Source organism: Lepus europaeus, chromosome 14 (genome assembly GCF_033115175.1).
Source record: "Lepus europaeus isolate LE1 chromosome 14, mLepTim1.pri, whole genome shotgun sequence".
Classification (NCBI taxonomy): Eukaryota; Metazoa; Chordata; class Mammalia; order Lagomorpha; family Leporidae; genus Lepus; species Lepus europaeus.
Window position 1 is genome coordinate 21,324,305 of NC_084840.1, and position 15,175 is coordinate 21,339,479.

A 15,175-nucleotide genomic window follows, 5' to 3' on the forward strand; every position below is an offset into this window, starting at 1 on the left:
GTGTGACTCACTCCCCACTTTATCACCAGCACACAGGCTAAACCACAGAACCAGCCTAGAGACCTCAAGCAGAAGGAGAAAGAAGGAAAGGAAGTACCACTTAGTAAACCCCTTCTCTGTGCCGAACTCTACTAGATTGTTACGTTGAATCCTTACCCAAATCCTTCTCCATTTCTAGGTTAGGCAGTTGAAGCTTACAGAGGTGAAGTAACTCACCCACAGTGTCGTACAGCTACCAAGTGTCAGAGATGGGTTTTGAATCCAGTTGTAGCTGATACTAACAGCAATGTTTCCCTCCCATCATGCTCCCTCCTTGAGAACCAGGAACAACTTCACGTAGGAAAGCAGCCATGATTTTCTGTTTTCTAAAGATTTTATTGTGTGTCTTCAAAAGGGCTTCCCATTGTCTTGAGGTATTCTAAGTCCCTCATGGTCTCAAGTAGTCTCTGTAGCAGGTGCTCCGTTAGAGAATACCTGGATGGAGACTTATGTTTCAGTATAAGCCTTGGTCTGTTTATACAGGTAGAGTACCAAGAGCGGAAGGTTGATTTGGTGCCCTTACTTTGAGTGCGAGAAGGCGGTATGGAGGGGAAGTGAGCAGTAAAGTCCTGCTCATTTGCGGTTCTATTGCAGTGACAGCCCTCACGGAGAGACGACCTCCGCTGAAGACTCGACCCAGGACGTGACCACAGAGCATCACACCAGCGATGACGGTAGGAGGCCCTGCTTCCCGGCCAGTGTGGCCACGGGGGTAAAGCAGAAGGAAGTGGTTATTAGTCTCCCACACCTGATGAGCTCTCCTGCACAGCAGCCCTCTGACGACAGCCGAGAGCTCTCCTGTCTCTGCTTTTCATTCCTTCCCTTCCTTGGGGTCTGTGTGAAGCCAGAGGTGAAGAACGAGGTCTTTCAGAGTCTCAACTTTTCCAGCACCATGTCTGTCCTTTATCACAGCTCAGACCACTGCCAGGTAGCTGGAGACCAACGTGAAAGAGAAATCATTTGAAAACCAGCGAGCCTGGGGAATCGAGAAGCTGGGAGCCAAGAACCCAACAAAAGCAAGCCAGAAGCGGGTAGTACAGGGGAGGCAGACCCCCGCGTCTGTGCCTGCGAGTGGAGAAGCTGGCCCTTTCCAGAGTACAGACAGGCGAGCGCTGAGCAGCCTGGTGGGTGTGCGGCAAGCAGCGGAATGCTTGGCTGTCACCCTCGGGCCCCTCTGCAGGGCCCATGATTTATTAGGGTCTGTCCGGCCAGCATCATTTCCCCTCCTGCCAACAGTTCCACACCTCCATTTCTGGATCACTTGGGCTCTGGAAGTCTCAGCAGCTGACAAGGGGCCTCAGAATTTTCTGGGCACAAGAATGACATGGCGCAGTCTGGAGTTTTCCCTCCTCCCTGCCTTGCTGTGAATTCTGCAACCCTGGGCCAACTTTCAAAGAGGAAAAAAAAATTAGGTCTGCTTATTTAAATCCTGATGTCCAAAGGATCGGTATGATCATTTGCTGCGCTATTGGAGAAGAGTAGGTAAACTAGGGGACTGAGATAGAAACCACCTTGTGCTTGTACTATTAAAGGCTTTATGTATTATCTCTTAATCCCTGGTGAAATAGATTTGGCTGCTGTTTTATAGCTGAGAAAGCAGAGGTCAGACAGGTCAAGTGCCATGCCCAAGGCTGCAGAGGACTGAGACTGGGATAGTTAGACAAGCCTGCTCTGTCTGCTCTGCCTCCTGTAGTGAGCTCTTGCACCCCTGGCCATTCAGAAGCAAACCCACCAGCAGGGCTGTCTACGCACTGCAACATCTGACCTTCATCTCAGGTTCCAAGATTCTGGGAGCCTTTTCTTTAACTCTCTGCTCTCCATCAGCAGCCTAGACCAGATAATGAGAACAATCGCCGAGGCACACATACCACTCACTATGGTCTGGGCATTGTTCTAAGCACTTTACCCATCATAATTTATTGATTCCTCACAATAACTTCATGAAAAAGTAACTTTTATTTATTTATTACTTATTCATTTGAGAGGCAGAGAGCTGTTGCCTGCTAGTTCACTCCTCCAATGTCTTCAACAGCTAGGGGGCCGAAGTTAGGAACCAGGAACTCAGTCCAGGTCTCCCACAAGAGTGTCAGAGACCCAATTAGTTGAGCCACTACCACTGCCTCCCAGGGTCTGCATGAGCAAGAAGTTGAGTCAGGAGCCAAAGATGGGATTCAAACCTGGATATCCCAAGGTAGACTGGAGACGTCTTAATAGATAGGCCAAATGCCTGCCCCCAGGAGGCACTGTTATTATCTCCTTTTACAGATGAGAAGATGGAAACCCACACAAAGGTAAAGATACATTTCATTGTAAGGCCTTTCTACTTTCTTTTTTTTAAGATTTATTTATTTGAAAAGCAGAACTACAGAGAGGAAGAGGCAGAGAGAGAGAGAGAGAGAGATCCTCCATCATCCACTGGTTCACTCCTCAAATGGCTGCAATGGCCAGAGCTGGGCCAGGCTGAAGCTAGGAGACAGGAGCCTCATCAGGATCTCCCACATGTGTGCAGGGACCCAAGTTCTTGGGTCACTTTCTGCTGCTTTCCCAGGTGCACCAGCAGGGAAAGTGGAGCAGCCAAGACTCAAACTGGTGCCCATGTGGGATGCCGAAGCTGTAGACGGTGGCCTTACCCACTATGCCATAGTGCCAGCTCCCAGCCCCTTTTAATTTTTACAATTACTTTCTTGTGCATTTTTTCACATATTGCTCACAAAATATGTCCATATTTTGCTCCTTGGAAAATTGATTGGACAAGTTATTTTCTCTTTATAGAAACTAAAAACACATTCTATTTGAGGAAATAGAAAAACATTAATTTATTTAAAATGTAGGATAATCACTTTTTTCTGTAATTAATGGAGTTATATCATTAGAAAAACAAGTAATACAGTATGGCAAGCTTGATGGTAATAGCTATGGACTCACCAAAGAAGTTAGTATATCAAACAGATGACAGGGGCAGCATTGTGGTGCAAGTGGGTTAAGCCACCTCCTGCAACATCAGCATCCCATATGGGTGCCAATTTGAGTCCCAGCTGCTCCACTTCCTCTCTAGCTTCCTGCTAATTTGCCTGGAAGAGCAGCAAAGGATGGCCCAAGTATCTGAACTTCTGCAACCCACATGGGAGACCTGGATGGAGTTCCAGGCTCCTGGCTTCTGCCTGGCCCAGCCCCAGCCGTTCTAGCCATCTGTGGAATGAACCAGCAGATAACGGATCTCTCTCTCTCTCTCTCTCTCTCTCCCTCCCTCACTGCCCCTGGGTAGCTCTGCCGTTCAAATAAACTTTTTTAAAAAAATTTTTTTAAAAAGAGAAAGCCGATGATGTTTGTGTCTTGATGGGTTTCATCAGGAAGATGCAGGACCAGGGATTGCAAGTGGTGGGAACCAACGTGAGCAAGGGCAGAGGAGAGAATACCAGTGCCCTCGGGGTGATGGCTTGGTCAGCATGGAACTGTCTGCTTCCTAGCGCAGCCTTGGCTCTGTTGTGAGGTTGTCTTCCCTCCAGGGTCGGTTCCGCTAATGGGGCTTTTCCACCATTGCCTGAGTCTCTAAGGCCCCACAACGTGTGCTTCCTTCTCTTCTGCCCCTCAGAGTGTGAGCCCATCGAGGCCATTGCCAAGTTTGACTACGTGGGCCGGACAGCACGAGAACTGTCCTTCAAGAAGGGAGCGTCCCTGCTGCTTTACCAGCGGGCTTCCGACGACTGGTGGGAAGGCCGCCACAACGGCATCGACGGGCTCATCCCACACCAGTACATCGTGGTCCAAGACACGTACGTCGGGCCCTGGCACCTGGGGGTGGCCCCTGGCTGCACTGTGGGGGTGAGAGAGGGCGACCCCAGAGGACACCAGTGCCTTCCCAAGGCTCATGGAGTTCCTGGACTCCCTCTCCTCACTCACTCAGTGGGTTTTTTAAATCTCCCCATGCTCTGGTCCCCCTGCACATCATCCCCTGATCTGGTCCTGTTAGAAACCTACCAGTCAGCGCTCATCCACCTTGTTACCCGATGAGTGATACCGCAGGGTTTTTATTCAACGTTTCCTTTCGGGAAAGATCAGTTTGGGAGAGCATAAACAGTTAAGCTCACCTCAGCCTGTGGGGCCACTGCTGGCATTTTCTGCTCACAAATGAAAACGATAGGTCATTTTTTAAGGAGAACTCTGGCCTAAGCAGCCCTATAGAAGGGACGCAGTGCATTTAACTGAGATGAGGTTGAGTCGGGGGAATGTGGGGGCAAGGAGAGAAAAAGATGCAGAAGAACAAGAGGAACCTGAACTGGTCTCAGAGGTTCCTCTGGATGAGCTGTTGGTTGGCTCCCATGCATTAAGTGGGTCCCCCAGACAGGAAGCACCTGTGACCCGCTCAAGCCTTTCTCCCTGTCCCTTGGCCCTGCCTCTGCCCCCAACTCCCTTCCCTTGGCTCCACTGCTGTCAGTGTTTTTAGTCCTTCCCTTAATATTATTTTTTAAAGGTTGATATCCTGAGTGAGCCTGCACCCTCCCAGCCTCCCCCAGCTCGTTCTTCGGGGAAAGCCTCTCTCTGTTGATAACGTCGCAAACCTGGTGGCGACCTGTGCGTGGACAGGACCCTCCCAAATTTAGCATTATGACTTCACCACAGGACGGAGAGAAGATGAATTGTGGGGAAAAGGGGGCTTGCTTTGTCGTCAGTAGCCAGAGGGGCCAGGAGAGCAGTGGAGACACCCAGGACCGGCTTGGATGCTCTAAGCAGGGCTCAACGCGCTACGACAGAGTATGGCCGCGTCCTGCCTCGGCGCCGGCATCTCCTGAGCCACAGCAGAGCCGACTGTCCTTTCCCGGCAGTGTTCGGGACCTCAGCAGATAAAACACAACCTGGACTCGCCGCCTCCTTCTCCAGGAGGTGGCCCCAGCACGGCCACCCCCGGAAAGCCACGAACGTGGGTGTCGCCCTAGCCGAGCTTCCCCCGGGAGCTGAGGGGCCACAGGACTCAGCGGATTATTTATTTTATTTAAAGCCCCCGCAGGAGGCCCCTAGGCTCCCTTGCCTGTGCCCAGAGAGTTAGCCCCGCCAGGTGTGGCTGCTGCCTGAGAGCCGTGTGGGGTCGCGTGTGCTGTCCGGGGGGCCATCTTGCCGATCTAATGCTGCTTTTTGTGTTGTGTTTTCCCTCCCCCGCCTGCCCGCCCCCCCCCCTTCTCCCCCAGCGAGGACGGTGTCGTGGAGAGGTCCAGCCCCAAGTCTGAGATTGAGGTCATTTCTGAGCCACCTGAAGAAAAGGTGACAGCCAGAGCGGGGGCCAGCTGTCCCAGTGGGGGTCATGTAGCCGATATTTATCTTGCAAACATCAACAAGTAAGCTCTGCTTTTCATTTTCTGCTCCCTCCATGGTGTGCCACGCCCCGCTCCCCTCTGGCCTAACCCCTCCATTCTGTGCTGTCCGTAGGGCTGCCAGCTCCCTCAGCCTAACAGTTCGCATGTGTTCACCGCTGCTGCGAGGCCCGCAGGGCTGAGGAGGCTGCTGCCGGCCTCTGGGGCAGGGGCAGGGCTCCTGCCAGCTGCCATCACGCTGGGGAAGGGCGCTGCACTGTGTGCTCCCACGGTGTCCGTCAGCCCAGACCTGCCTGGCTGTCTTAGGGCTACAACTCTGGCCAAGGCTTCCGTCACTTTATGCAACTTGGTTTCGTACTGTTTCTTAGAGGTGCCTTCTCTTTTCCAATTCTTACTCAAGTCCTAGTCTCTGATGTCTTCCTTGACCCGTGTCTGTCCCAAGATGCAAAGTGTTGTGTGTCCTGTGCCAGGCTAACGTGTGCCAGGTGGGTTCATGTGGATATCACGTGTCCTGCGTTCACTCCTGTGGAGGAGAGGAGAGCACTGAGCCCCCCAAGGAAAGCTTTGTCCTGAGCCCTCTGCTCCTTGCCTAACCCCTGGCACTCTTTTCCTCTGCCCTCACACCAGGAGAAATCATTTTCCATTTGTTTCCTGTTGCTTTAGCCCTGTGTTTATCCTCCCCTGTTAGTCCCTTTACAGATTCCCACTCCTGTCCAGCGGGCTCTTACCTCTGACCCCCAGCTTTCACTGTGGCCGTTAGCAACATCCTGGGGTTTTAACTCCACCCACACCGAGCTGGCTGTCCAGAGGGACTCCACGCCTGCGTGCTGCTGCCTCCCCAGAGGCATTCAGGTTATTGGAGAACTAATCTCATCTCAAGGGGCCAGACACCAAGTCCCAAAGCCTACAGACCTCTTTCCGCCAGACCCTGAAACCTGGCCCCGTGCCAGCAGGATGACAAGCCCCAGGGCGCTCCTGATGAATATGGATTGGAGATGATGTACAGTTTTTATTCCCCCCTGGCTTTGGAGGAATGAAGCGATTTGCACTTTGAAAACCTGTTAACCATAGCCTCTGGACACTGAGACTGGAAGGAGAATAAAAGATGCTTGTTGTTTTTAAACTACACCGGGTTGCCCAGATCGCGTGGCTTTCTTCCAACCCCACGGTAGCAGGGGGAGTGGTTGGGACATGTGGCTCTTTTCCATCTCTTTCACCTTCAAGTTTGTAAAGAAGCTTCTTCAGCTCACTTCGTGTAGTTATGATTTAATTCAGGCCAGCACAAAAGAGGGGGAAAAAAAATTGAGGTTTCATGTTTTCCTCCAGCACATTGCCCTGCTGGGAAGGCAAGCTAGTAAAAAGCAACTGTGTGAGACCACGTTTTTCTTCTTGTTTACAAGTCTGTGTTAATTGTGAGTCTGCAATCCTAGGGTCCTTAAGCCTGTAATTAACCCGGAAACCCAGGCGGGTTCGCAGAGGGAGAGTTAGGCGGTTAGTTAGGAACATCTCTGTAGCCATCAGCTATTTGATGCCATCTGGGCAAAGGGGCTGTGGAGACCAACAGCTAAGATGGTGACGCTGGTCATCTGCTGGAAGTCAAGGCCGTTCGCTTGATGCCCTCGCTGGGCCGGGTCAGGACTCTGGGGACGCGGTTCCTGGAGGTCAGGTTCTGTGGCCATGGCCTGCTCCGGAGCTGACTGCTGTGCAGTGCGTGGCAGCCCCTCACCACTGTCAGCCTTTGAGCCCCACCTCCGGCCCCGGCCCCGGCCCCCAGCCCACTCCTCCCCCACATCCTTCAGTTTCCTGGGTGCCTGGGCCCCCATCTTTCACCCTTTATGTCTGCTGTCTGCTCCCTCACTCTCCCTTGAGACCCAGCGCAAAGGCTGACCTCTCCAGGGAAGCCGGTGTGACACCTTTGAGTGCCCACACGCTGAGCTCAGTTCCCTTCCTGTGCATTCCCACAGCAGCTGAGTGCATCTTAGGACCCACACGGCCCTCGATCCCCCGCCAGCCGCAGCTCCCTGAAACAGGGCCCACCCTGCTGTCCTCCTCGTGTTCGTGGCCCCAGGGCCTGGCCCCTGCAGCCGCCCCATAAATCTGCCTTCTCAGCAGGCGCAGGCCTGTGAGTCAGCAGGCCTGGAGGGAAAAGAGGAAGTCAGCGAGGAGTCGTTAGGCTGTGGCATTGCAGTTTGAGTCCACACACGTATTAAGCATCTGCTCTTGTGCTGAGCAGTGAGACTGGTTACTCAGAAATGAATCAGACGCGGCCCCCGGCCTCGGAGCGCACAGTCTGGCAGGTGAAGGCCGAATGGACAGGTGAGAGCAGTGCCGTGGGCGCTCTGAAGGACGTGGGGCGGCAGGGATCCATCCCTTCCGCTCTGGGCTGTGCGGTGCCTGTGAACTCTTTACAGCTCTGAGAACTGAGGACCCCATTCTTCCGCTGAGAATGGCTGGCTCCCAAGGCTAGAACTGCCCAGCGGGCAGACTCTTGGAGTGGCTGCTCTGGGCCAGGTTTCTGGGCCGGGCCCCGAGGAAGACCGGAGCCGTGACCAGGCTCAGGGCTGACGGGAGCGTGGGCTGTGCAGCTCCTCGTTTGCAGGCTGCTACTCCTTCCCTCCTTCTGTCTCCCGTTCCCCCTCAGTCCTGGTCCTCCTTAGCTGCCCAGCTGCCATTCGAACGGGCAGCATTGTTGCTTCGTGGATTAGGTCTTTGAACATCTGGTTCCAAGAGAAAGTGAAATTGTTCAGCAGCAGGCAACACGCATAGCACCAGAGCTCCGCCGAGCCCTTGTATCAGGTAGTCTCTAGCAGGTTGGTCCAGAGCCAGGGTGGGCCCAGTGCAGGGTGACTTAGGAGTCAGGTATCTGCATTTTCACCCAAGAGAAGGTACAAGCCAGGCCCTCACCACAGCATGGCAGCCTCTTCTGTTCCATGTCTACAAAATAAGCAACAGCCTCTTGCCAGAGTCCAAAATGATTCCCATCTCGCTGGAGTTGGACTAAAAGACACGCTAAGAGCTGGAAAAGTCAGCTCTCCTCTTGCCATCACTTCCTGCCTCCTTGGTGATGGGGAGACCTCTCCTACCCGGGGCCTTAGGTTTCCGTTCAAAGCAGGTAACGGAGGGGCTTTCCACGAACCTTCCTCCCACTAGAAACTTCCCCTTAATCAGACTTCTTTCTGACAGCACCTTACGTCTTGAGAACTCAGAGCCCACGACCACCGAGTAAGTATCCATTTCTCCTTTGCCCAGACCCTGGGTGGGAGGGGAGCAGCTATGTGGAGAAAGCAAGAGGCTGTGGCACCCGAGGAGAGAAGGTGCCTCGTGTCCCTCTCCTTCCAGAAATCCCTGGGTGCCGACTTCTGCCCCTCCCCCGCTCCTCCCAGCTTCCTTGGAGTCCGGGCTCCCTGATCACACTGCCCTCTCTGTTTGTAATTGAAGGCAAAGGAAGCGGCCGGAATCTGGGAGCATCCGGAAAACATTCCGTAGCGACAGCCACGGGCTGAGCAGTTCCCTGACTGACTCCTCCTCCCCGGGGGTGGGGGCTAGCTGCCGCCCGTCCTCCCAGCCCATCCTGAGCCAGAGTCTCCCCAAGGAAGGGCCAGATAAGTGTTCCATCAGCGGGCACGGGAGCCTCAACTCCATCAGCCGCCACTCATCCCTGAAGAATCGGCTGGACAGCCCACAGATCCGCAAGACCGCCACGGCAGGGAGGTCGAAGAGCTTCAACAACCATCGGCCCATGGACCCTGAGGTCATTGCACAGGTAACTGGGGGCTCCTGGACAAACAGCGTGCGCCTGCGCACAGCATTTCCACTTAGGACAGGGAGCCTGAATCAGAACGATGCTTTGTACTTAGATGCTGAGTTCAGCAAGTATTGGATGTGTGGACTTGATAAAATGGCTCCACCAGCAGTCTGCCTTTCTCTCTCCCCAAGAAGAACCTGCAAACAAATGAAAGAATTCTGGCTTCTGTCTCACGGTGTTGGCTGTTTACAAAGCTGCTGTCATTTTTAAGGGACACATAATTAAAGGAGTACTTTGAGAAGGTCCATTTGGCCCAAGTTGTGGGTCGTAAGACCCTTCTTAAGTGCAGCTGCCTGAGTGTTTTGGCTCGGGTACAGTTCTCGCCATGTTTTTCTATCACTCCTCCCATCCCCAGCACCCCGTTCCCTAAGGCTCATCTCTGGGCCCTCTGTGTGGATGGTCAGGCCACAAGTGCTCCTGGTCTTCAAGGCCCAAGCCTGCTCTGGTTCCCGGGAGCTCAAATGCCAGAGAGGTTTCCAGCCAAGTCTCCGATGCAGTGGAGACGAGTTCCCTGACTCCAGGGCCTGCCTGTGTCTGCACCACACTGATGACTCTCTGTTTTCCACGAAACATTAGCGATTCAACCCCACCTGTAAAAGTCCGACCACCGGGGCCACTCCAAGCAGTTCCCTCAGACGTCTCTCCCAACTATATAATTTCCGTTAGACCAGGTAGGAACTAAGGGCTCACTGTTGGCGCTCTTATGTCTCAACCGAATTGGGAGTCTCCTCACCCCGTCACCCCGGGCCAATAGAGGCTGGCATGGTCTCTATTGGCTTAAGTGGGGCTCTGCTGAAGGAGGTCTCCCAGGCAAGCCCAGGACTGAGCTGTGGGCCTGCGATGTCTTGCTTTGCTCGCCTGCTGTTCTGTGTCTCTGTGTGAGCTCCTGGCTGCCCTCTGCCTTGACCATGGACTCCTCCCAGCTCCCTCCTTGGCCAGGTGTGACTAAGGATGCCAGAAAGGGTGGGCAGCTGGGACAGGTGAGCTGCAGAGCGGGGCCCAGGGGAGAGGGCGTTCTTCCTGAGTGTCTTAAGGATGAGGGAAATTCGATCACAACAGGAAACCTGGGTGACTTGTAGGACAAAGAAACCTTAGCCTGGGACCTTGCTTGGGAACAGGTACTGTCACTGTGGTGGTCTGAGGGGTGAGGGAGCTGGATGGTCTCCCCCAGAGGCAGCTGGCTTGCATATAAATGTTCCCTGGGCTGGGACTGCTGTTTCCTAAGGGCTGCAGGCTTCCCTGGTTTACGGAAGGCAGTTCCCCTCTGTGGGCTTTGGCGCCCCCTCCTGGTCACTCTTGGGTATCCTCCCGTGGTGATGGGTAGGAGGAAATGGTTTCATCAAGTTGGCTGGGCCCTGAGGGCAGGGGGAGGTGTCCTGAGGAAACCTCAGGGCCTGGCTCTGTGGGGGAAGGGCCGACCCTCTTCCAAGAAAGTAAAAGTTACACCTCGCCTGTAGCGTGTGTTGAAGTGTTTATTGATTGTGTACAATTTGGAACATCCACAAGAGCGGAGAGGATTGGATGATGAATCCCCGAGTGCACACGACCAAACCGCTGACGCTCGGTTCATCCACCTCCCTCCCCGCTGGGTCATTGCTCCTTGCATCCATAAGGATTTCAGTCCCTAGCTCTAAAACCAGAACTCTAGTTAAGAAAGAACCCTCAACCACTCTAAAGGAACAAAAGATCTCATGGTGATGAAAATCCCTGTGCCCCCTACCTCCCCCCCCCCCCCCCGAGCATTTGCATGGTCAAGGATTTTGTCCACGTAAAGTGATCTGGACATCTCCTTACAGGTGCCTTCTTCCTGACTTGGGGATTTCTCCCTCCCTCTGCCATAGTTATCTGCTCCTTTCCCCTGTTTTTCAGGATATTGAGGCGACCATGAACTCGGCCTTGAACGAGCTGCGGGAGCTCGAGCGGCAGAGCAGTGTCAAGCACACCCCTGATGTGGTCCTGGACACCTTGGAGCCCCTCAAAACCTCCCCAGTGGTGGCCCCCACCTCGGAGCCCTCCAGCCCCCTGCACACCCAGCTCCTCAAGGACCCTGAGCCCGCCTTCCAGCGCAGCGCCAGTACTGCTGGGGACATCGCCTGCGCCTTCCGACCCGTCAAGTCTGTCAAGATGGCCGCCCCCGTGAAACCCCCAGCCACGCGGCCCAAGCCCACCGTCTTCCCCAAAACAAATGCCACTAGCCCTGGTGTCAACTCGTCCCCCTCCCCACAGTCCACTGACAAGTCTTGTACTGTCTGAGGGATGTAATTTAATTGTTCTAGATAAAGGGACCGTAGGGACTGACTATTATTAAAAATATTCCTATTTAACTAGTTCGGGGACTTGAGTTGACAATTAGATTCTAAGTTGTTCTTGCAGGAATTAGCCTCCCCGTGCCCCGAAACCTTGAGAATGAAGCCCTCATTCCCTTTGCTCTCCGCCTCCCCTGCCCCTGCTCCCTCCAGTCGTGTTAGCCCAGCCAGTTGCAGTACACACTGTTCTTAGGTTAGCCAGAGGCAGTTTTTCATTATCAGGTCACTGTGAAATCTGGCAAGGCAAGTCACGAGGACATGGGCATGAGCCTCAGTCCCCTGAGTCCCCCAGGGACGCCTTGCCCGGTCCCTGGCTCCTGCCACCCAGCATTCAGTGGCGTCTTGTTTTGGGTACTGGTTATAGAGAATCATAGGTATGCCATTCCTCGTTTTACACACACACACACACACACACACTTCTAGTCTCTGGCATGTGTAGCCTCTCCTGGTCCTAGGACCAGCCTCTTTGTAAGTTATTATTGTGGCAGTTCACGCAGGAGCCGCCAGGGGCGTCTGTTTCCGTTACAAACTTTGTTCTATCTGGACCAGAGCACTTAGCCTTTGAAATCTCTCCATCATGTGAGATCAGCAGCATGGGACAATCCTGGGGTCCGCGTGGGGCCGGGGCTTTCTCTGTCGTCTCTGTTGCTGTGAGCTGCTCACTGCTGTTTGCTGTCACTCTCCCTCGTGCTCTAGAACTACAGCCCAGTGTTAGGACGGAGCTTTGCCGGGCTTTCTGAATGGAGAGACCTTTCTGGAGTTCCTGTCTGTCGCTGCTGGACCACTGTCCACAGAAGACATTTTCCTGCATAGGAAAGTTTTATAGCTGATTCCTTTTAGGCTGAAGAATTTTAAGAGTTTTATTGTGTTTGTGGCAGGTTTGATAAAGGTAAGAAATAGGTCCTTGTTTCTCCCACTTTTTTTGGCACTTAAAACATCAGATACATTATCATTAAACAAATTAAATTCAGTTTTGCTAATCCCAAAATTGTTCCTAAATTAACAACCTTAGTTTTGCTATTGAGCAAGGTCTCTCTCTCCTCTCTCTCTCTCTCTCTCTCTCTCTCTCTCTCTCTCTCTCTTCAGGGACCAACAGGGGCTTGGAGAGCCCTAGTTAGATTCAAGAGAGACTCTGACCCCTAACAACTGGTTTTTGCTTTTCAAAATAGGATAATTAAGGGGACTTTAACTCCAGACAGTCTAAAGCTTCCCAAGGCCAAAATCTAAAGAAAAAAATTGGATGACAAATGTTTTGTCTTTTTTCTGATTCCCCTAAAAGCTACAAAAATGATACCTTAATGTTTGCTCTAATTCTGTCTCCAGACCTAGTGCCCACGGTCCCAGCTTCCCTAGCTCCATGCTATGCCAGGAGAGCTGGGGCCACAGACGCGCACAGCCAGGCTCACGGGCCTCAGCCACCTACCCACGTCCAAGCTGACGCTCATTCCTCTTCTCTGTCTTTTCCTCGCGTGTAAGCTGTGTCTATATTTCACCTGTTATTTTCTGTAGTTCAGGAGAGACAGTGGGTTGCTATTCATGTTGGTTTCCTATACTGACATAAAAGAGATCCTTTTTGGACTAGCATGTAAAGTTGGTAGTTGCATCGATGGGAAGTGGTAGGATTTTTCCCGTCAGGGAGCTTTGTGGGAAATCACTCATGCAACATCAGGGAAGCCAAGAGCCAGAGAGAGAACCTGAGCAGTCCTGCCGCAGAGAGCCAGCCTGGAAGAGGCAACCCTCCACACTTGAGAATCTTGGTTTTTGTTGCTCTGTCCTTGTCTGTCACCTGGGCCTACACAGGTCCTGAGCCAGGAGGGGGTCTTCTATGCAAGGATCTGTCTCCTTGCCGAAAAGGAAGCCCACCCTTCACCTTACATTCCTGTTAACCCCACGGAGCGGCGCTGAGACCCTCCCCTGCGCTCTCCCGTCTTCTCCAGCACCTCTCTGCTGAGAAAGGAGAAGCAGAACTTTCTTAACACAATGCTTTGGACCTCTTCTGTTGCTCCTGCCTTATTTCTCTTTCAACTCTGTACATGACTTGTGTTTGCCATCCCCTTGGTCAGTGTGCACCTGCTGATTTGATTTGCATCAGGAACTGAACAGTGTGTGAGGTCACCCACTACCCCCATCTCGGGGGGCCGAGCCGTCTTCCCCACCTCTGGTGCTCCTGACAGCTGCGAGATGGTCCTGGCAAGGGGACTGGGAACCCACGAGAGGAGAGCCCTCAGCGGAGCCCACTGCAGCCGCCTGGAACTGAGCTTGCACACTGTGATTCTGACACTGAAAAGCCAAAAGGGGCTGGCCGCCCAGGGCTCGGGGGCCCAGCCTTCCTCTGATGTGCGTGCCGAAACCAGCATGATGCTGTGGAGAGCCCCGCTCTGCCCCTGGGGGCGTGGATCTTCTTCCTGGTGTGGACTCAGGAGGGTCCGTCTACAGGGGAAGAGCAGTGGGGCGGGGCCACCAGCATCCCGATTCGGAAAACAGAGGAGTTTGCAGCCAGCAGCCTGGACCCTGGAAACACTGATCTCAGCCAACCTCCTCAGGGTGCCCTGGTTTCTCCCCCAGAAGACAAGGCGCAATGCTGCCGGCCCCAGGATAGAGACGGCTGCCAGGGCTGGTGTACATGTATTTCCCATTCAGAAGAGAAGTTAGATCCTCCAGGGAACTGCAGTGTCGTGGCGTCTGACTTGTATGTCACGTTGGTGTACAATGGTATATTCTTTACGATAGTGTTGATAACTGGAATATTGTATGTATGCTCGAAGATACTTCGTGTGAACCTAAGACTATCACTCAACAGATGTTGGATTGGGGAAAATCCAAAGCACAACTTCAAAATAAAATACATTTTTAGGTTTCGATGCTGTTGCTCATATATCACTTTCCCACTGAAATCTCTGATTCTGGAGTACGGCTGCCCACAAGGGCTTCTGATTCGCCTGTGCTAACAGAGCCCTGCCTGGCAACAGAGGGAGAAATGGGAGCCCTCCCGCCCCCTTCTCCCCACCAAACGCAGCAGAGTTGTGGTTTGAGAATGAATTTTTCCCCCCTACATTTCCCTTTAGCCCATGTGTGCAATGTAAGAGGTTCGGAGGAAAGTCTTCCGGCTCGCCATTGGACAGTCTGTTGCCATGAGAACCATTTCCCTCAAGAATCCCCGGCCCCGTTTTCAATGAGGACTGTTCTCTCCATCTCTATCAGATCTCTCCGCTGGGAGGCGCGAAGCCCAAGAATTAGTTGCTTGAAGCCTTTGCCTGCCGCGACCGGGGCTGACCCAGCGCGGCTGTTTCTTCCATAGCCAGACCCCAAGCCGTTCTGCCCATGGCAGCCCCTGCCCCAGGAGAGGTGCTGAGCAGAGGCGGGGGAGCCCAGTGTGCCTTCTGTCCTTCAGATTTTGACTCAAGCAGAGCGTGAATTAAAGCTGATGTTCCTGAAAGATGACAACTGAAATGCAGCCTAGAGCCCCTCCCTAGCGCCCATGCTTATTTTTAGTGGGATTATTCTAGTAGCCAGATGCCCTAGGAGCTGGTTCAATCTCTCGCACACAAGAGGTGCCCTGTTCACTGGGACTATGAAGACTCCTGGCCACAGCCCCAGCTGGGACACATCCCAGCCTCTTAGATCTGCCGTCTCCACCTGTCACTTACGTATTGTTCAGTTCTGCCCTGCCCTTCCAGCCTGTGTTTCTTCCCACTCCCATATTAAAAAAAGGAAAAAAA

General features: G+C 53.2%; 1 protein-coding gene across 7 annotated transcripts in view; it reads left to right on the forward strand.

Moving 5' to 3' along the window:
- SRGAP2 (SLIT-ROBO Rho GTPase activating protein 2) overlaps positions 1-14,304 on the forward strand; it is a 279,652-nt gene extending 265,348 nt beyond the window's left edge. For 2 of the 7 annotated variants that reach the window (XM_062210229.1, XM_062210230.1), the window contains exons 19-24: positions 634-713; positions 3,632-3,812; positions 5,223-5,369; positions 8,529-8,567; positions 8,784-9,108; positions 11,020-14,304. In XM_062210229.1, the coding sequence (XP_062066213.1) occupies positions 634-713; positions 3,632-3,812; positions 5,223-5,369; positions 8,529-8,567; positions 8,784-9,108; positions 11,020-11,403 (1,156 nt within the window). In that variant the 3' untranslated portion in view covers positions 11,404-14,304. Of the gene's footprint in view, positions 1-633; positions 714-3,631; positions 3,813-5,222; positions 5,370-6,033; positions 8,411-8,528; positions 8,568-8,783; positions 9,109-9,726; positions 10,854-11,019 lie in introns of those variants that run through there. The other 5 variants (XM_062210231.1, XM_062210233.1, XM_062210234.1 and 2 more) reach the window with 4 other exon arrangements.
- Positions 14,305-15,175: the final 871 nt, after the last annotated feature.